Source organism: Stylophora pistillata, chromosome 10 (genome assembly GCF_964205215.1).
Source record: "Stylophora pistillata chromosome 10, jaStyPist1.2, whole genome shotgun sequence".
In the NCBI taxonomy this organism is placed as follows: Eukaryota; Metazoa; Cnidaria; class Anthozoa; order Scleractinia; family Pocilloporidae; genus Stylophora; species Stylophora pistillata.
The window spans coordinates 30,413,731-30,435,456 of NC_142528.1; the positions used below are offsets into that span (position 1 = coordinate 30,413,731).

Below are 21,726 nucleotides of genomic sequence, written 5' to 3' on the forward strand. Positions count from 1 at the left end.
AATATGGAGTACTCGTCAGAAGAACGCGAAATGGAGGCTGAAGCACTTCAATCAATCTACGGAGAGGAAATTGTTACAGTGAAGAGATCGCACGAGAATGAACCTGTGTCTTATGAAGTAAACTTTCAACATAATAAGACAGCCATCATTTTTACATTACCAGGTGAGATTTTTTTTCCTCTGTAGTTCCCAGATTAAAGATTTATCATGTATTTACGAACACTCTCATAATTTTCGCAACGATCGCTTTAAACTCGAGTCCTTCTTTTTCAAGACTGTCCTCTGAGTGGTCTCAGTTTTTCTCACCTGCTTAGCAAGTTTGCATCGGCTGCAAGTACTTGCATAAAAAGTGACGTAGCTGCACAAGTCCTTATTCTAATTTTCTTGGAGGGAAACCCTCCCTCGAGGACCTAGCATTACTTAATTTTGTGTACAAATGGCTTTGTATTTACAGGACGAATCATCAAGCATATTATGCAGTGAGATACAGCATGATTCCTTAACTCCTTACACCATAACATCAGTGTAGTACTTATTCTCTATACTGTTCTCTATACATTTCTAATTTGTGTAACAATCAATTTATTCTCGTGACTTTAATGTGTGATTCAGGAGTGATAAGGGAGAAATTTAGTCACTCTTAAGGGTCAAAGATGTGTTAAGGATAAAAAAGTGAATCTTTAGTTTTTTTTTAGTTTATTTACCTGATGAAAGAAATCTGCGTCTGTGAAGTATCATTGGTGAGGTACTGAAATTCAGAGGCACAACTTGCGATTGTTGCAAAGTTCTATTAATTTTCTTAAAAAGACTTTGTTGTTCCTTCAGAGAACTACCCCAATGTTGCACCTTCCATCAGTGTTACACAGGATAGTCAACCAGCTTATACAGAACTGGAATCACTGTTGTACCACACTGCACAGGAGAGCTGTGGTGAAGTAATGATTTATAATCTCATTGAAGAATCTCAGAACTGGTTAAAGAAAATGGAATTGTCTAAACAACTGATGCTTTCCTCACACGGCAAGAAAAACTCTCTAGATGATACAGCCAATATTTGCAAATTCTTTCTTGATGGGAATTGTAGATTTGGAGTCAAGTGCTTTAATAAACATGTTGAAGGTGTGCAAGTTAAAAGTGGTGCGCAAAATGTTGAGGACAGATCTGATTCCACCAATGATGCTGAAAAGGTAAAAGATGCAGCAAAGTCTGTCCACAACTCTGGAAATATGCATCTGGAAAAGAAAGAGGTTAGCGGAAGCAAGAAGAAACCTCCCATGAAAACAGCGGGTGACGTCATCTCCAGAATTCAATGGGATGAGGAGCTTTCACCAAAAGATTTTGTGGTTGGTTACCTGGATAGATTTATTGGAATTGTAGAGAAAGACTTCACAGATCTCTCATGGGAGAATCTGGCTTCTGTGGATCACTTTGTTGACCTTGCCATTCCTCGTCACAGAATTCAGTATTTCAAGTACCATGGAGAAATTGTTTGGGACAAGCGGGAACGTATTGATAGAGTCTTTGGATCTACAGGAAGCAATGAGACCATTCTGGATGTCAAAGAGAGGATCAGCACGTCACAAAACTCTGATGAAGAGGAAGTAACAGAGGAAACAGCTCCTAATGTTGAAGTAATTTCCAATGCTTCTGAGCCTCTTAATGCGAGGTCTGTTAAAGAAAAGAATGGGCCCAATTATTTCATTGCAATACAGATTTCAGATGAGGGGATAATCAACAACATTAATAAAGTGAGTGTCAAGTTTAATGGAAGGGAATTCTAACCCTGTCAATCCTGATGTCTCATAAGTATTTCTCCTAACTCCCGGCCAGACAATTCTTATCATATTAGTTATGAGAAATTAGTGTTGGATCAACCAATGATGCCGTAATTGATATTTGTCTTTATTTCCATCACTTGTCTGCTTGTTATTGTATTGTTATTATATAGCTGGCAGTGCCCTTGGGCAATATAAACTGAATCCTTAGTTCTGATCAGCTACCCGAGCCATCTTGTCTGCTTGGGATTCTCCATTTTGATCTTAGGCAAGGAAAAAAGTGTGTGGAGCAAAGTTTTAAAGTTCATAGCTTTTTCACAAGGTCATTGATGAAGTTGCAAAAAGCAGCAGAAGACAGTAAAAAACAAAGAAAACATAAACAACCCTCATAGGTTTATTGTGCTACAAACACAGTTGGCTTTCCTTCCCAGCTCAACAAGTCCTTCTTGATTCTTAATGAATCGAAATATTTTTGCTATATTATACATCCTTTATCAACCAAGCTTGTTCAGTCAAGGTGGCTGGATATTAGCGTTGTTCTTTTTTTGCAATTTATGGACCTCAACTTCATCTAAGTCCACAAAAACACAAAAAGAGAACTCTGCCAATATCCAGCCTTGTTGACCTCACACTTGGTCAATAATGCATAGTTATTACACGGCTCGGGCAGTCAGAGGGCCAATAACTAAAATCAACCAATCAAAATGCTCTATTGCCGGTCCAATATTCTCTAAGTATTGGACCGGGCACTGTCCCGAATGGTCCCGAATGATACCGCACTTGTGTCCCTTTGAACTTCAGTCGTATAATAAATCTCTTATTAACCAAGCTTGCTCGGGACTGTACTGGAAGAATATCGGCCCTCGGTCTTTTCTGTATGGACCGAGCGCAGCGAGGTCCGTACTGTCAAGACCTCAGGCCAATATTCTCCCAGTACGGCCCTCGCGCTTGGTTAATAAGATATATGTATTGACCTTTTTGCTGAATTATGCTTTGAAAACTGTAAGGCAAAATTACATTTCTAATCGCTTTAGCCGGGATCCAGAGGTTTTAATAAAATTTCCTTTGTTTTTGCAGATCCAAAATAAGATCCAACTAGAGCTTGGGCAAGAAGCAGAGTATGAAGAAACATCAAGTCAAAGCCTACACATCACTTTGCTGATGTTAACTCTGAAGAATGAAGATGATGTGACCACTGCTAAGAACATTCTCAAGTCAATCCAACCTTTGTTGGTGTCCTTTCTTCCACTCAGCCATAAATTGCAAATCAATGGTCTTGGACAGTTTCACAACAGAATTCTTTACGCCAAAGTTGATCCTGATGACAGTTTGTTGAAAATTGTCCAAGCTTTGAAATTCAAATTTGGAAAGGCTGGAATAAGTTTGGAAGGAAACCGTGATCAATTTGTACCTCATCTAACTGTCATGAGGGGAAGATCATTAACTGATGAGTTACTGAGAAAGTTGGCAGAGACAATGAAATCTAACCTTGAAATTGGACAACAGGCTGTAGACTCTCTCATTCTGTTCTCCAAATATCTGCCAAAAACTGTTGATGGTACTCATCAGAAGATTTTAGCAGTGGAAAACTCCTTGAAGGTACTGTCTTCCACCTTGCCAACAAAGTTCTGCCAATATGCAGATCATTTGTTTGGAAACAAGGAAATTTGTGAAGATGAAAGAAATAAAATCAAAGCACTTTTTCAGTCTGGGAATGCCACAGAAATGGATATGGGTCTTGCAAGACTGACAGAACTCAGAAACTCTGTTCAAGATATGGAAAGAGTGCTTCTGATATTGAGAGGTATTCCTGGAAGTGGAAAGACACATCTTGTTGAAAACTTGGAAGAAGCTAGAGAACCAGGTGGATTTACATACTGTAATTCAAGACAGTTGTTTCACAAGAAAGGTGCTTTGGCCTTAGATATCTGTGAACTAAACATTGCGGAGGCTTACTGTCGCTCTTGTTTCCTGGGTGCTATGGCAAATTTATGCCCCTTTGTTGTAGTGGATGATGTCCATGCCAAGTGTTGGGAGTATGCAGTGTACAAGTGTCTTGGTCAAGCCTTTGGTTATACATGTCATGTTCTTGAGATAAGAGTGTCGGAGCCTGAAGACATCAAGTCATGTCATCAGAACTGTGATTCTGAACTGCAACTGAAGCAGCTTCTGGAGTATGTACAAGAATGGGAGGAGGACACAACAGCTACCATTATCAAACCCTGGTTCACAAATTTGGACCATGCAAAATTTACAGAGCCAGTTTCACTCAAAGAACTTTTGAAAAATTTTTGAAAAGGTTGAAATAGTATCTTAATTGCATTTCAAGGGGTTTGTGTAACTGTAGTGGTTACCTACTGTGGTAGCCATTTTCTCCATACTGTGCTCTATACATTTCCTAAGGTGCTGACAAGGAGAATTTATTTAACAATCAAGGGCTTCTTTAGTTGGTGATCACTTCCTTTATTCATGTGACCTTAGTGTGTGAATCAGGGAGGGGGGTATTGATAGGAGAAATTAGATGTTAGTCAGTCTTATAGGTCAAAGGGTTAAAGGCACTTTGATCCCCCCCCCCCCCACCCACCTTGGTAGCACACCAACCTAAAAAGAAACAAGTGTTAATGTAGAAATACAGTTAAGATGGTTACAGGTCTGTTTTTGACAGTTGAATCTTTGCAGATTGATGTTATAGTGTCCAGGTTGCTTCATAATTTGGAATAAATCAAATTGGAGTTTTTCATGTGGAAGAATGAAAATAATAATAATACTAATAATAATAATATACGTTAATTGAAGCTCCCCCTTAGGGGCTTTACAGACACAATGTAGACTAAGAGCTTAAAAAATCTCCACTAGCAGAAGGCAGACCAGTGGGCTATTTACAGAGTGCAGCTGAGGAGTTGAACTGGGGACAACTGAGAACAAATCCAGTGAGTGGCAGGGTGAAGGACTTGAACCCAGGACACCGGATTCAAGTCCAGCACCCTAACCACTCAGTCACGTCACCTCCTCCGCCTAACCACTCAGCTAGGCCGCCTCCTCCTTTTTTATTTTTAAGAAGTATGTTTCCAACGACTTTGACACTACAAGGATTGTTTTTTGAAGTTTCAAACTTATGGCATGCTGTGAAACCCTAACAATTGAACATTTCTCAAAATACTTCACTTTACAAACCAAGGATAGCTCAAAATATTTTATGTGGAAAGGGTATAAAAATAAATAAATAAAGCTGTTAAATAAAGAAAGGAGGCGCACAGGAGAATGAATTCCTTGATGTAAATGTCAAAAGACAAAATTAAGCACCTCAAAAGGTAAATGAAAGAATTTACTGATGTTTTACGGGATTGCAGAGCCGAGGTGGAAATGCTCTGCATTAGAAATTAGTTACGATTTTTGTCGCTAAAAGAGGCCTTTCTAGTAACAGATGCCCTTTAATTTGATATTTTAATGGAAACCCAGACACTAGTCTCGAGCTTAAAAGGAATATTGAAAATAAAAACTTACTTTTATCACCAAATACGGTCATCTTAGATTTATGTTTTCTGATTAGATTTGAAATAAAGGTAAAATTAAAAAATCCTGGTGCTGCATACCTGACAAAAAACCAAGAATTTAAAGCTATTTAATATTTTGTTCATCACTTCAAATAAAATTGGAGGCTTTTTGGCCTCAGGGGAGGGGGGAGTACTCATTTCAACTAATATAACCGAGATGCGATTGGGAAGTCTTCCCCCCCCCCCCCCCCAACGAAAAACACAGTAGAAGAAACTTTACCATCTCTCCTCAGTTCCTCAAAAAGTCAAGGCCCAAACTGGGATCATCATGATGGGTTCCTTGTTATTTGCAAGAGACACTTAATCACAGGGGTGGGTGGCACCTGAGCTGACTTTAGAAGGCGCCTTCGAAGGGAAAATAAACGAGGATCAAAATATGTACTGACACGTTCTCAAATTGTGGCGTGATCACTGTCAGCTGTTATAGACTGGGGACAAAATTTTCTGCGTCGGAAATCACAAATACTCTTTGTTGATAAAATTGGCTTTGGCAGACGGTAACAGATGCCCTTTTATTTTGATAAGTACGTGGAAATCGCCTCGGGTTTATCACAAAAAAATCTATATACCCTTCTATTTTTTTACGCAAAAAGGATCTCGTGATCTCTGTGTCCTCTCATTGGGTTTGTGATACAAACTAGACGGTACTTAAAGAGGGGGGCTTTGGGATTTTCGGTTTTGCGGTTTTGACTGTTTTTTTAATCGGTTTTTCGGTTTTTGGGCCAAAAAGGTTCGATTAATTTTCGGTTTTGATGTTCAGAGCGGTTTGCGGATTTTACGTGTTTTCGCATTCGGTTTTCGGTTTTCACGTAAACTTTGATGCGTTTTTCGGTTTTTCCTTTTTGACCCCTTTATAGGTGAAAATGTAGCGGTTTTGTCAGGTTTGCATGGGGTTTTCGGTTTTGCTGCCTTTTTTCGTCGGTTTTTCGGTTTCCCAGTGGCCCCAATGCCCCCCTACTTAAACACCAAGCTTAAAAAACATGTGATGATAAACAAGGAGTTTGACGCCATTTACTATAATATCCCTTTGCATACAAAGTTCGGGTTAGGAAAAAATTTGATAAAACTCTGAGCAAGTGCATAATTGAAAAACTTGCCAAAATTGCGACAGTATTCCAATATTTGAGGCAAATTTCTTTGGATTACATTTTGAACCTCAAACAAAATAAATTTTCTTCTACTCATTTCTCCCACGTTATATGGAAATATAGGCCCACAATCTTTTGCGTGTTTCATTGCGTTTCCCGCTGAAAACAGGAAACATTTCCCGCTGTCAAGGAGTTATTATCGCTGGCCGGCTTGCAATTAGCGAATCTGAAAAGGAAAATAGAAGGAAACGCCTTCAAAAACACTTTTTACCACCCTGAAAAAAAAGTCCCACTTCTCAGTTGTCAAGACCCAATGAAGAAAACACAAAGATGACGACATAATGTTGTTTTTAAATTTCTATGCAAGAAAGGCTCTTAACAACTTTTTCTTTCTGAATGTCCGAATTTCTGTAGCTACACCATCTTTATCTCATCGGTTGAAATATCTCACTCTACGTATTAAAAATATTTTGATATATGCCTTCGGCTGCTTTCGCAAAAACCTAGGATACCCAGCAAGTACGTGCGCAAAACGTACAAAAACAGTAACATTTGTTTTCATACGCCCACTGCTTTTACGCCTTGCATCCGCGAAGAGCTTTGTCAGAAATAAACATATATTTGGAGTCAATTAATAAGGCATTAATTCTCGGAGGAAAAATAAATTTCCTGTGCTATGTACCATGTGAATTATGATATATCATTGTAAAACACGACAAATAGCCCATGCAAAAATAAAGAAACAGTACATCTCCGTTAGTGTACTTTATTACGAGGTAGTTGAGGAAGGGATGTCAAACAGCGATTTAATCGTGAAAAATGGAAGAGACCTCAAGTAATCATTTTAGTTTCGCCTTCCTGTTCTTCTACGGACGAAACAGAGACAAACTTCAAGTTTAGACACCTTGTCTAAACCTTTGTCAACAACGGACTGTTCGTTTCTTTAACTCAGTGGGATGTGAAACATAGCTCCTCAGATGAATATGAATTTCAGTAGATTGTCGTGAAAAAAGTCAGTTCGTTTTCCTAAATCAATTCTAAATCTCCTGTGTTGTCTATGAGTCGTGTCTTCCGATCTTTCAATGACTTTTTCTTCCGAGGCGATAAACAGTAAAATTTGATAACATTCTAAATCCATCAGAAGTAACTGTCACAAAACTTATTTCGAACTTATTATGAAAATGGTCTTTGTTTTTCTTGCAAGTTGCGGCACTTCTGTTATCTCTTATTTTGGGATATGGGGACATAAACTTCAACAGCTCTTGGATGCTTACCAAACAGTGCCTTTGCTCTCTTCATATGAATGCATTTTAATACTGTTTTCGGAGCACAACTGAACTCATGCATATGATAAAAGCTACTTCCAAAACACATTAGATGCAGCCTTTTTTATTCGCCCGGCTGCTGAGTCGATATTATTAAGTGGGGATTGTATGCTATTCAATCTGAAGACAGATGGCCATGAAGCATTTATTTTCACGTCAAGATAAGAACAATTTCAATATTAGTAGCCACCATTCAGGTCACACTCGCGGCAAAACCGCTTCTTAATTCGACACATAAATTGATCGTAAACCTCTTTTAGCTGATAGTGACAGTGAAACAGCGCGGGATGAAATCGTCCGAGTTTGAAGCTCGAAGCGGTGATTCTGCGACTAATCTCTTGTTTAACATGTCTTCCACCTTAAACCTAACGGAGCAATTTGCGACTAACAAAAGCACAACTTCCATGGAAGGTTTCGATCGACTAGCCATCGTACAACTGATGTGTTACTCTATAATCACCGCTGCTGGTTTGATAGGAAATACCCTAATTTGCTTGGCTGTTTTTAAAAGACGCCGCTTGCGTATCACTGATGTTTTCGTCCTCAATTTGGCCGCAACAGACTTGGCAACTTGCGTAATAAGTATACCATTTGACTTTGTCGAAAGTTTAATGAGAGAGTGGCCCTTTGGAAACGTTCTTTGTAAAATCGTGTATCCTTTGCAAACCATTCTGATGGCCGTGTCTGTTTACACGCTGCTTTTCATGAGCTGGGAGAGACATCGTTCAGTTATTCCGCCTTTGAAGCCAAAAATAAAAGCGAAAAGAGCAGTTGTGATAGTGTTTATTCTCTGGACTGCTAGCATCAGTTTGGTCGGACCGTACATTGCCATTCTTAAAGTTGAAACCAGCGATGGTGTAACGCAGTGCATGGAAAACTGGCCCACGAAAAACCATCCCAAAGTATTCACTCTGGCAGTTTTTATTGCTCTATATGTGTTGCCACTTTTTGTGATCACCGCCAACTACATACGGATCAGTCAAAAGCTCTGGAGAGACATACAAAGAATGCACAAAGCTATTGGCGAAAAAAAACGCAATAGCAAAAAGCCACTCTCGCAGGCGAGAGCTCAGCGCAATATGAGAATCGTTAGGATATTTATAATTGCGGTGATCGCCTTTTCGCTCTGTATGTTACCCAACCATATCATGTGGATTTGGAAAGATTTTGGCTCGGAAGAGGGTCTCCGATACTTCGATATCATAATCAATTTTTGCTATATCTTGGTCTACTCAAACTCAGCCATTAATCCGTTCATATTTGTATTTCTGCACAGACGGTATTGCCGAGGTATTTTTAGCTCTTGTGGCGCTGTGAAAATCCTGGTGATTTCATGCTTGAAGTTTCGATCGCAAGAGACTTGCAGCGACGCGAACATCTACAGAAAAAGCAAAATTTCGGGGAGAAGAAAGCGGCCCTCACGAAGGAAAACAAACCATCTACCTTACACGATGCAGACTGCGACACCACGAAGCGCTTACACAGCAAGAAGAGTATTTTGGAATAACAGCTACTGGTGTAAAGAGCTAATTCCTAACCATGAAGCGAAAGAATATCGTGTCTCATTCAAAAATGAACGATTTCAGCCATTGAAAGACGGAGAAGATATCGATGAAGGTATTAATGATAGAAATGAAGTCCTTCAAGTAACAACAAGAAAAGTGAACTTTGGTGAAGTTGTCCATATTGAAGCGCAATAACAATTTAGAGCCCGTGGGTCGGAATTACAATTTCAAAACACGGAATACTTCGATTAGAAAGCTGTAAAAATTTCTCATTTTAATCTAGGCAACTGCCTAGTTAGGCTGAAAAGTAACTGAAAAATCACATAAACGTAAGCATTTTTTTTTTTGATATGCACCAGATAAAAACTAACAGAGTCAATCCGCAATAGAAGTATTAAGTTTATTTAACGAGCAACGTTCTAAAGATGGCCAACTTGCGGCCGAACACTCAAACATAAAACTAAACGAGCAGCTGAGGTACGAACAAGCACATAAAATAAACTTGTTGAAAATTGATGACTTGCCCCAGTTACCGAAGGTTTAGCGCTTGCTTACAAAGCTCTGTTTAATATATATTTTCTCGAAAACTAAGACTTTCGGACTTCTTTTGTTAGAAACCCTACGAGCACCAACTTTATTTGTTTTCTTCTTAACTGAAATCCTAGACTTCACAGTAGGTCATGGATGAAAAAACTGAAAATGGAAAAAATTTATTTCAATCAGTTTTGCGAGCCACAATCATTTGAAAATGAAGATTGAAACTGACATTAATTCAACTTTTTCTCGGCGACAATATGGCATCGTATTTTCTCATGGTGATTAACAGCACGCAATTCTTGCTAAAAGCAAATTTGACCTCGGGAAAATAATTCTGCTTGCTATGGGAACGTTTTTTTTTTTATACCAGGAGCTCCGCTGTGCGATGCTTTCCTTTATAGACCTAACGCAAGACTAAAAAAAGGCTAAAAAAAAAAAACAAATATGTTGTCTCTGCACTGTGAACATTAAACGATATTTGAATTTTATTGGCATCAGGATACAGATTAAACGTACATTTAGTGTGGCTTTTGAATAGATGTTTCCATAATACTGGACTGAGAAAAAAAACTTTTCTATCTACAAAAAGTGCATTAAATAAAAATTTGAATTTAACCTCATATTAATATTCCCTTATAAACTGTCATATCATTAAAACAACTGTTTGTTATTACTTTTCCTGTTGACGATAGATGGCATATATAAAACAAAGACATCATCAATTGTTTTCAACAGCAAGCAGCAACACTGTTTCTGCAAATAAAGTCCACCGCGCTTAATCATTTTAGCTGTTTAGTAGTTAACATTTCTAATGAAGCCGACATTTGGAGTCACCAAAGTTCTATACAACTCAAAATAACTTCCTTTTCATTGGAGGTAAAACAGATAGCTTTTACGATTATTTGAATTTCGGCCTTTAGTGTTAGTGGTACATCACGCGCTTAAATCCTCGTAACATCACTTAAGAAAACAAAATATACAGAGGGTTGAACTGCGTCTCTTGCATCTGTTCACTTTTGTGTATTCCTATGAGTTATAACACAATGTAGGTCATACATGACACCCTCAATATGTTACGTTCATAAATTATTTCTAGGAAAGATCGAACACAAACACAATTTTAATTCAGATTTATAAGCCGGCTTGCACTGTCGAAAAGTCCTTTATAATCGTTTTTCAATATCCGCGGAAAGGAAACTCAATAGCAGTTTTCAGACAAAATATAATTGTAAAAACTCATGTGAAGGTCGTTAATGTTTACAAAGAACTGACTATCGGAAATCGTTCTCCTTTTAACAGCAGGGTATCGGCAAATTATTATTTTCAAGCTGGCACGTAAGAGGCACCACATGTATTCATGTATGTCATACTCAAAAGTCAACAATTAACAAGACGACGAAGCTATTAAGAAAGACAGGTAGCACTTTTCCTTAGAACGCAGCGAAATGTTTGTCACGCGAAATACAAAGATAAAATATGGTAGCTTCGCCTCCTATTATAAAGGCGGCATCTCTGCAGTAGCCACAAAAAAGAGGATAATGCATGTTTAAAGTTAACACATCGTGAAGACTTTGATAATTTATCACCATGATATCTACAAGATATCGCATCCATGGCCGCACGTGGGTGAAAAACATATTCAACAAGAGAAAATAAATGTTTCTCTTATCAAAAAGATATTAACGAGAGCACCAGATGTAAAAATAAATCTCATGAAAATCGTGCTTGCAGAGAGGCTATTTCAACCTTCGGCGTGAAAATAACACAAGCTTTCTACGTTTTATTAAAGAAAAATGAATCAAGCCTCAGCAAGTATGGTAAAGTTAAAAAAGCTCGCCATATGTTGGTAACCAAAAAGACATCGTTATCTCCACATGGGAAGTTACAAGAAGCACACTGATCGCGGGGGGTGAAGATATCCTGCTTTTAAAATGCGGTATTTCATTGATATCGATATAAAAAAGAACTTTATTTTGCCCTCAATAATGGTTCCCTAATACTAGCCCTCAGGCGTTTTCCGCTAAAAAACTTCTCCTGGCCAAGATAACGCTTTTCATTCCTCCTTTTAATAAGATGGAAAATGTTTTAAGCAGAGAAACATATTTCAAATTTATTTTCATGCTTTTGTGCATGTCATAACAAATCCCATTTTTCTTTAAGATTATGTACATATATAAAAGAGCGCATTTAATGATTTTTATCGAACCCTTCTTCAAGGCATTATGAGTAGCAAGGCAGTATGAGTAGCAAGGCAGTATGAGTAGCAAGGCAGTATGAGTAGCAAGGCAGTATGAGTAGCAAGGCAGTATGAGTAGCAAGGCAGTATGAGTAGCAAGGCAGTATGATCGAGTAGCAAGGCAGTATATTTTTCCAAAAAGACTGAGCTGAGAAGTTAAATCTGGGCTGGGCGAAGTCAAAAGCAGTGAACAAGATATCGATAAACAGATTCAAACAAATGTATCAAATACTGAAAGCAATGGAGGAAATCAGAGTCAAATACTGAAAGCAATGGAGGAAATCAAAGTGGTCGAGAATTTTTCTTTTTGTAAGAGCGTCGACAATTTCTTTTTCGAGTTTAGCTTTTTGGCCAGTTGAGAGACCATTTTTGAATTTCATTCGAAACTTTTCGCGATCAATAATCTACGCGAGCAAATGAGAAGGGATGATGAAAAAAAGTAAAATGTTCTTGGCTCCAAATATTGAGTTCCGTAATAATTTTGACCATTATGGTTTATTGTGAAAGCAAGATATACGTATGGTCCATCACTAACAACGCGAATCATGGATTTGGGAATGAACAAAACCAGTGTTAGGAGCCAGTAGTTTTGTGAGTTGATGGTGGACGTGAGCTATTTGCAACATAGATACGACTAAAAACTTCCTTTAACTATTAGACACTCATGAAGATCGTTATCGGTTGCCAATGAGATTCACCGACGTGATAAAACCCTGAGACTGATAAGTAAAGACTTAAATTGAGACATTGATCGTGAAGCCCTGATAAAATGAATGATAGAGTTATTTACCCATGAAAACCAAATAACAAAGGAAAAATCCCTTCGGGCAAACTAAGACATCGACTGCTTCTGAGGTCAAAAGAAGGGGAAAGAATACCCATCCCTCGCGTGGAATGAAACTTTAACCTTGTTGTTCGCGAATTGTTTTTCACATGTGCAATTGATTGACTTTCTGCATCGTCACACCATTGACAAATCACTATTCCAGTTGCTTCTATGGTGGAGTTTATTACAAATGACTTTTTATCGACAATCCCATCACTTTTTTCAATACTTTCTTCTAAATGTTCAGTCAACATTCGCATCTCGTGCACCGTTCAGTCTGAAGGCTGCTTCCATTACATCTTTTCCCGCCATACCTCGGACGTGGATCGTCACACAGCCTCCTTCTGGCGCGAAGGCCAGGTCCACAAGCTCGAGTACAAGAAGACCAAGAGCTCCAGCGGCCCCAATGGCCATGAACGGGAGCTGAAAAATCAAAACGAGAGGACGATGTGTACAATGTCCGATAACATTATAGACTAGAGTGTGTGTGTGTGGGGGGGGGGGGGGGGAGGGGGGGCTTATTCTCTGGAGGGGGGTTGGGTGGCGGGTATGAGACGTTTTAAGCACCCTAGCTGTGTTACGCCCTAGAGGGTTTCTTTAATGGATAATTACTGAGGCATATGGCATTATGAGAAATATTGCAGCCAGTTAAGGCCGTAGACCGAAGCTGACTGCAATATTTCCCATAATGCCATGTGCCGAAGTAATTATCTATTATAATTATTGATCCCCATGAAATCCTATTGTTTTGTGTCTATGTTGGATCTTCGATTTTAGTCGCACCTATGTGTGATAATTGTGATGCTCATTGCTATTGTTCTTTGTTGTGATGAACACATCTTAGATTTTAATTGTGCCGAGGGTTGTTATTGTAGCTCGTTGTTATAGTTGTTCAAAACAGTTCTAATGATGGAATTAATTCGTGCAAGGCGTGTAACACTGCTAATTTGCATACTTTATTAGCCAGAGAATTCAGTTATTTTACTCAGTGCGAACCTGGGTTTAGAAAGAGGATGGATTCGTCGGAAGACGAAGGATTATTTATAACATAGCTCTACGAAGGCAGATATTTCAGCAGAAATCGAAGATAATGTAATGTAACGTTTGGACATTTCTGTCAGTGCTTTAATTCTTTATCGACTTCTAAAGGCGGCTTTTCATTTTCTTTTTTTAAATAGAGCAAAGATTTAGAACGCCAATTACAGGTTCTGTCCTCGTGTACCGGTTCACAAGAGCCTATACAAAAGACCGAACAATACACAACAGCTAACCAATGACTCCTAAACAAAGAAAGAACAATGGTAATTCCCTTGTGAACCGGTACACCAGGACAGCTTCAGAATGCGAGAAATTTGACAAAAGTTGGGTTTCAGACGCCAGCCGCCGGAAATGGGCGTGGGTTTTGAATGTCTTTGAGGAGTGGAAGAAGCAATATTTTTAATAATTGTAACCTGCACACTGCAATATTTTTAATATTGCAGCCTGGACAGTGCAATATTTTTAATATTGCAGCATGCTTATTTAGCGCTTTTAATTATATTTCCCCTGATAATTTCCCTGCTAACAAAAAGGACCGCCTCCGTTTTCCTTATACAGTTGTTTTGTCATCTTAAAGACTACAATCGTTTATTTAATGCAGAGAGAGAACAATAGAATTTCATGGGGATCAGTAATTATTTAAAATAAATACAGATCACGATTATAAAGCATAAAACGCGTCAGAGTAATGTTATTAACATCACAAACATTACTGTGTGTTCTACGAAAATAATTTTAACTTGCGCTGATAAACTGTCAAAATTTGTTAAGTTAAGGGGTAAAACTGACTGAAACTGAAACAGTCAAAATTTAATATGGAATGTTCAATTGAAACCTGGCACTAGTCCACGAAAAATTATCGGTTTTTACACAAGCGGCCCAAGCTCTCTTTGAGAACCACACAAGGAACATAATTTGCATATTTATCAGGATTTTTATGGGATTTTCTACAAGATATCCACAGAGATAGTTAAAAGTGAAAATATTAAATAAAAATGGCTTACCTTGTTCCACACGTTTGTTGTTTGCTCCTGGTGTCGTTATTTTAACGATTTCACTTGATTTAAGCGATTTTTTTTTAATCCTGGTTTTCTACCAAGTTTTCTCTCTTGGTCTTCTCTTCACGTGGTAGAAAACCACGATTAAAAAAAAACCGCTTAAATCAAGTGAAATCGTTAAAATAACGACACCAGGAACAAACAACACACGTGTGGAACAAGGTAAACCATTTTTATTTAATATTTTCACTTTTAACTATCTCTGTGGATATCTTGTAGAAAATCCCATACAAATCCTTATAAATATGCAAATTATGTTCTTTGTGTGGTTCTGAAAGAGAGCTTGAGCCGCCTGTGTTTTTTACAATTAAATGACGCACTGATCCATTTGCAAGTCAGCTACTGTCAAATGTCACGGTATCTCAGTTGACAGCTGACAGAACTCAAGCAATTGCACCCATCATTTACAATGAGAAGCCTGCTCAAACTTTGACATGAAACAGACCTTGGATATTCAATCAAAAATGAATAATACAATTGTTATTTAAAAAAATAATACAGCTATGTCTTTTCCCCCCTTTTTTGTTGATATAAAAGACCTAGGGGATATTCACTGGCAGTGAATCAGATCAAGTGTCGACGAATTTAAAAAATTTTGCTGATTCTGATTAGTGGAATTTTCATGAGGCGATATTTAGTCTTTGGGGCCACGTGTATTTGTTTTCAAAAGCTTGTTGAAACGCCATACTATCACCATAACCTTTGTTCCTAGTTTTGAAATTTCAAATAAAGTTTCCTTGATATTCCGAATGGTATCCCCTTCTTTTGATGATATGTCGTGGCAAATTCTCGTCTCCTTGTACATCTAGATGAAATCGGCCCGATTTAAAAATAAAGAGAAAAATTAAAACGAAACAAAAAATCATCGCTTTTTCTGAGAAAGAAATTTAAAAAATGCACAAAGCAACAAAGAAAGCCGAGTTCTTAGTTAAAAAAAAGGTTGCCCAAAGGTTAAAGTAGCTTCAGACTGACAAAGTCACCCAAACATGACAAATATTTCAAGCGCTTGTGACGGCTTTCCCCAAGCCTATCATACCTACCGTAGCACTCATTTAGCGAGCATGTCCTTGGCTGCTTTTGAATTCCGTAAGCACCCGCCCCAGGGCAGCGCGTTCGATCGCGTGTCGTGCAGAATCTCTGACGAACCTTCTGACATTTGTCATTACAAGGACCAAACTTTGTCCAAGAACTCCAAGTCTGGGAACTTTCACCTATTCGAGTTTTCAAAACAAATAAATATATGATCAAATTGAGTGTTTAATTAACAAAATAACAGAGGGGTGATATTAAGCAATCGGAAAGCGCTCTAAAGCAAAACTAATGCAATCCTGGGTTACCAAAGACACTCAACGAAAAACCGCTCAAAAACAGTACTTACTTTTACAGTCGTACAGTGCATTCAACTGCAGTATGTCCGTTTCACTAAAACCTTTTCTTTGACCGAGTTGCGATCCGGAATGTTTGATGGCTTTTAAAGTACGTTTTCCATTTTTGGAGAATGCGCGACTCCCATAATGCATCAGGCTCTGGAAGTCGTACATAGCACCCAGGGAGTCCAGCTTGCCATGTGGGTACTTGTTAAAATTATGAGCCTGACCTGTGATGAAAGGTGAAACACTCACCTACCATATTCGCGATCCATAGTAAATGAGCTAAAATAACATTGTGCTGTTGGTCAGTCAAAACTCAAGAACCGCAGTATAAAGAGATCAGTTTCAACCAAGAGAAGTCTGAAACAATTGTCACGAGCAAGAGACAAAGATAATCCGAGTCCTTTCCCTTCTCCCCCGGGAACATTCGAACTCTAACCTATCGCGGTCGAATGCAAAACTAGATGAGCCTCAGAACAACACAATGGTCAAACGCGACGCATGCACAAATTGGTAAATCTCGGCTAATTGCGTGTCAATTTTCCGCGCAAGATTTTACAAGAGAATTATGAGAAAAAATTATGATAGTAAGTTGAGATTTTCAAAAATAAAAAAATTATGTAGAGGAAAGGATAACTCATCGATGCGGATTCCCTTTTTATTAACTAGTTTGTTGAGCATTAGCAAAAAGATTGTAAAAGTCTGTTTATGGGCCAAGTTGGCCATCAGGTCGGCGCTTGACTACGGTTTCCGTAACATGAAGCGACTAGGATTATTTCTACTCCCCACTGGATGGTTAGCTAGTCCATCACAGGGTCACAGGGTCACAAGTGTTTCGCCTGAGAACACAACACAATGTACCCGGCCAGGGAAAAGACTGTACCATTTATAAAAAGAAAACCGCCATAACTCATTAGTCAATGTGGTTGTTTAGAATAAAGCGCCATGACAGGCCACATCTTAAGACAGTTATTCGTTGCTGCGCTCCTGCAGACGTTTGAGCGCTGGGAACTAGCTGGCGAGCCAGGATATATATTTAGTTCAAATGTGATATGTTTCATACCACCCTACCTTCGGCAACATTCTCCCACAATATCTCCACATACTTGTTACGATCCGTGCGCGATTGTTCATGCCAAAAGCCAGCGGCGTGCATGAGTTCGTGCATTATGATTCCTTTCTTATCACATCCGGGACCAATAGATAGAAGCTGAGGACCTGGGATGGAGACTTTCTGACCCACGGACGACCAACAACTATTGGGGTAAAACTGATTACTAAGTAAGTTCACTGGAAGCAGAACACCAATGAGATCAAGAAGAACAATTATAATATACCGTAACATACCGTTTATTTGCCACATTGCAGAATTAACTGAATTAAAGGGCTAAATTTACAATCAATAATTAATTAAAACTACAATTACAATAAGAACAATAAAAATATCTTAATTAACTATTTACATGTTTGCATATTCACTATTGAAAGAGATAAAGGAACCTGAACGCTGGGTCTGGCAACGACTCCTATCAGCGTAAAGAACACTTCTGTTGTTGTCGCCGGATCGAAGGTTGTAGCTATGACCACTCGTTGCTGTTCTCGGTAGAAGAAAGTTAATGGGGTGGGATTTTTTAGACATCTTCTGAACATATTTACAGCTGAGCTGAGTTCGTCTTTCTTTCAGGCTGTCAAGGTTAGTAACATTAAGGGCACCTAAATAACTATAGCATGGATAGATAATATGTAGAGCCCTCTTTTGAATTGATTCCAGGTTATTAGAAAGAAATTCAGGAATATCTTTCCAGGTTTGCACGCCGTATTCTAATATAGGTCTTATTGGTGTCAGGTAAACCTTAACAATTCCACCTCTATTAACACCAACTTTTTTTAGAATCCTTAGGGAATACAGGCGCTTCGAGGCTTTTTTCGAAATGTAATCAATATGCTCACTCCAGTTTAAATCATTACTATAATAATACCGAGTAGTTTATACATTGTCACATGTTCAACTGTGTTGTTACCCAGGACAATTGGTCTTGTAGTAAAATTATCATTTTGCATGGAGTTAATTAACATTTCAATTACAAGATCACTCTTTCAAATTCTAACTCGATTGCAAGTGACTTGACTGCGCATCTGAATTCTTCGGCTGTTTTGGAATTTTCAATGGTTGATATGAAAATCAAAACTATTGTTCGCCCACCTTACCCAGGCCGTTTCACGAAATAGATCCAATGCGGTTCTTTCCTTCGCCGCCTGAAGCGTAAACAAGTGCTTCGGCGAAACTCTTTCATGGCCGCCATGATCACGCTCTTGACGCGGTCTGAAAAGAAGGAAGCCAGTACAATTAACAATGGGGCATTACGTGCAAAGCTATCACCATGTTATTCCTATTAATTCAAAGTTCAATCCCGAAGTCAACTCATTTCTGAAAATGTGTGCGATTGCAAAAAAGGGAAGGTTGGTTTTGGAGAACTCTGAGTACAGTTAATAAAACTATACACTACTACTGACATTAATACTCACATAAAGCTGGAGATATTCTATACGGCAAAACACGGGTTTTCCACAGTTTTTGTCTGTTTCTTACAGCATTTCTCTTTATCATGTTATTTGCACCTTCAGGTCCATCTGCATCACCTTCCTCTCGTTGATCTACAAGGTGCTTATCTTCATCAGACAACACAATATCTGCCTCGTACAGTCTGCCTTTAACACCTGCAAAAGACGAAACTTCATTTTTTTTATGCAATCTCGTCTTACGGTTGCCCTCGCAAGCTGAAGCAAATCCTCATTTCTGGTTGATCCTCTGAAAAGCTACCTTCTTCACAAGGCATTGCTTGCTCTGTTCATGAAAATCAAAATTATCTGGCATAATCTATAGGCCATGTATTAAATCCTGTTCAGTATTGACTTCGTTTACTCTTTGTCTTTTGACCACAGAGACATGCAAACCTGAAAGCATGTTTCCTTACGTCAATGGTTGATGGTTACAAGAACGTGTTCACTTGCGCTCCTAAGTTTAATACTTGGCACTAAATTCATACATGAAATTCTTAATTCAGAGAGGATTTGAAAAAAAACTACTTCGCATACGTAGCTACATTCAGTTTTCATCTGAAATTTAGGAAATTACTAGAGACATGATACTAAAAATTTCTATAATCCCCAATTTTATTTTATCACGTTTATCAATTCAACTAAAAGTCATTGAACGATACCATTGTTCAGCCCTTCTATGTGATTCAAGACTGCATCATCCGGGTTTTCTGATTCAATCGATTTTGACTCAGTTCCATTCATCGACGGATTGCCTGTAAGAAGAGGAAACATCAGTTACCATGACTGAGCGCAAACAAAGGGTCGAATGTCTGCGCATGCGTCAAAGCTGTAACAAGAAATAACTACTGCGAAGGTAACTCTCATAGTCAGTGTCAAGAAAAATACGTCATTTGTTTCCTTGGTAATATACTTACAAAAGAGGGAGAAATATAAATTTGACCACCCAACAACGTTCGAAATACCAAATTAAACTTAAACAATTGTAACAATAACATTAGTATTTCTATGTTTATTTAGCGAAATTTGATAAATTTGTGGTTCTATTCTGATGTTTATAAGTACAGTGGATGTATTTTTTCTTATCAAATTAATTTAACAAATCACTAACCTGAAGCAAGAGCCAAACACGTGACACATAACTGTATGATGAATACGAACACAATGTTTCCAAGGAACGGCATCTCTGGAGAGAGGCATCTATAAGTCCATCAACTATCCTCGTCTTTTCAAATTTGCATGAATTTCTTTTAGTCTTCAAACCTCAACCTGCTGGTTCGATGTGTTGGCACCTGCCTCCTGCTTGCTACCAAAGACACGCGTTCCTTGGTTCTCTGGTGATACTGAGTCTCGACCATCTTCGGGTGATAGGCGAGATCTTCGGAGGAACTGTTGGGATTTTTGTGCTGTCATTGGAGCTATATGTCGTGATATATCAGCCATTTTCGTTTGAATAGAAACATCGTCGGAGATTTATCTATTCCCGGAGTAAATCGGATGTCTGCGTACGAGACAGCATCTTTGAAAATTCTTCGATTTTCGACCTGTTTTTAGAAAATGTCTTGTCCTCGGATGAATCGTCCATCTTCGGGTGACGGACAAGATTTCCCGAACTTTTAGCTTTTCGCGCTATCTCGGGTAAAATGTCTCATCCTCGGATGTATCGGGTTTGGATGACAAAGAGCCAGATCTTAATTTTTCTGACATTTTGCCTTCTGAGAAACGAGAGTCTATTCGAAATCATGATCACGCTGTTATGTTTGAAGAAACCTTTTCGGAATGTATTCGAAAAACAACGCGTATGCAGAGGACCTAACAATTAGGTGGCTTCGCTTCAGTTCGGAATTTATTTGGCTAGGAATAACTTAGGAACGTCTACCACTTTTATACAGGTTTTATTGAGCGTTTTCTCCTCAAAAAGCAACTTATTTCCTTGCATATTGGATTTAAATATTCTGAATTTATTCGAGGGTTCGTTGGACTGTCATCGGAAGGTGAAAGCCTAACCGTCTACCGTGGGCTGTTTTATGATCACTGAAATTTTCCACGTTTGGTTTTATGGCGACTTGCAAGCAAAATTCCTTTTATAGGAGTCAACACTTTTTTTTTTGAAACACGCCGGCGAACAGATAGAGTGTTAAAAGGATGAGACACCGCTGTCTTTCTAAAAGGCCGTTTACACGGCACAAAAAAATCGGGTACGGACGTGTCAAAAAAGTAGTACGGACCGCATAATTTTAGCCGTTTACATGGATGATGTTTTACCACGGGTCGGACAAAAAGAGGCACAAGGACCAAGTTAGCAAGGTTGCGTTTACACTGCAGTTTTTGGGGGACCGGACCAATTTCTTGCATGGTATTTGGTACAGCTGTCTGCTGTTATCGAACATGCGTACCGTATTTACTCGAATAAGCGCCGCGGCGCTTATTTAAAAATTGTACCAGACAAATTTACTTTTTCTATATTTTTATTCAACGGTACACTTTCTATCCGTCAATTTTCCAATGGACTGATGCTAAACTGATAGTAAATCTAGAATTTCGAGAGAAATTCATGCGATGAAAAACCCCCGAGCGTTTAATAACCCGAGCAGAGAAATACAGTCACTTTGAACTGAAGAACATGACATTTAAAGAATATAAATTGCCGATGCTGTGTTAAAATTGTTTTATAGTGTTTTTCCTGGTTATACGGAATTCCTCGAACAAGCGCTGCATCGGGGGTGCGGTGCTTATTCGAGTAAATACGGTAATTCTTGTAAACAAAATGGCGACGCGTGATGCAAAAAATTGGTCCGGACCCGTGTTTTTTCTGGTTTTGGGGCCATAGACGTCTATAGCCCCAAAACAAGAAA

The 21,726-nt window shown here is 38.6% G+C and overlaps 3 protein-coding genes and 1 long non-coding RNA gene across 4 annotated transcripts; 3 read left to right on the forward strand and 1 right to left on the reverse strand.

Annotated features, from left to right (window-relative positions):
* The first annotated feature begins 3 nt into the window (after nucleotides 1-3).
* LOC111325473 (uncharacterized) lies at nucleotides 4-5,057 on the forward strand. Its single transcript, XM_022929284.2, has 3 exons — nucleotides 4-163; nucleotides 826-1,748; nucleotides 2,853-5,057. The coding sequence occupies exons 1-3, from the start codon at nucleotides 4-6 to the stop codon at nucleotides 4,068-4,070; spliced, it is 2,301 nt and encodes a 766-aa protein (XP_022785019.2). The 3' UTR covers nucleotides 4,071-5,057.
* A 2,732-nt stretch (nucleotides 5,058-7,789) lies between these two features.
* LOC111325452 (QRFP-like peptide receptor) lies at nucleotides 7,790-10,404 on the forward strand. The gene has a single exon (XM_022929261.2). It carries the CDS (start codon nucleotides 8,030-8,032, stop codon nucleotides 9,440-9,442), a length of 1,413 nt encoding a protein of 470 aa, XP_022784996.2. The 5' UTR covers nucleotides 7,790-8,029; the 3' UTR covers nucleotides 9,443-10,404.
* A 2,605-nt stretch (nucleotides 10,405-13,009) lies between these two features.
* Nucleotides 13,010-20,176, reverse strand: LOC111325466 (hatching enzyme 1.2). Its single transcript, XM_022929277.2, has 8 exons — nucleotides 19,983-20,176; nucleotides 19,534-19,626; nucleotides 18,839-19,030; nucleotides 18,521-18,635; nucleotides 17,384-17,568; nucleotides 16,321-16,539; nucleotides 15,983-16,153; nucleotides 13,010-13,269 (listed from the first exon to the last, which is right to left on the reverse strand). The coding sequence occupies exons 1-8, from the start codon at nucleotides 20,053-20,055 to the stop codon at nucleotides 13,094-13,096; spliced, it is 1,224 nt and encodes a 407-aa protein (XP_022785012.2). The 5' UTR covers nucleotides 20,056-20,176; the 3' UTR covers nucleotides 13,010-13,093.
* On the forward strand, nucleotides 13,397-14,892 carry LOC148722650 (uncharacterized). Its single transcript, XR_015992609.1, has 2 exons — nucleotides 13,397-14,051; nucleotides 14,181-14,892. It is a non-coding gene; the product is annotated as an uncharacterized LOC148722650 (long non-coding RNA).
* Nucleotides 20,177-21,726: the final 1,550 nt, after the last annotated feature.

Coding starts and splice junctions, on each gene's coding strand:
- LOC111325473 (XM_022929284.2), top strand. CDS start 4: ATGGAGTACTCGTCAGAAGAACGCGAAATGGAGGCTGAAGCACTTCAA. Junction 164..825: donor CATCATTTTTACATTACCAG/GTGAGATTTTTT, acceptor TTGTTCCTTCAG/AGAACTACCCCAATGTTGCA. Junction 1,749..2,852: donor TAATCAACAACATTAATAAA/GTGAGTGTCAAG, acceptor TTGTTTTTGCAG/ATCCAAAATAAGATCCAACT.
- LOC111325452 (XM_022929261.2), top strand. CDS start 8,030: ATGAAATCGTCCGAGTTTGAAGCTCGAAGCGGTGATTCTGCGACTAAT.
- LOC111325466 (XM_022929277.2), bottom strand. CDS start 20,055: ATGCCGTTCCTTGGAAACATTGTGTTCGTATTCATCATACAGTTATGT. Junction 16,154..16,320: donor TGCACTGTACGACTGTAAAA/GTAAGTACTGTT, acceptor AAACTCGAATAG/GTGAAAGTTCCCAGACTTGG. Junction 13,270..15,982: donor CTCGCTAAATGAGTGCTACG/GTAGGTATGATA, acceptor TTGATTTTTCAG/CTCCCGTTCATGGCCATTGG.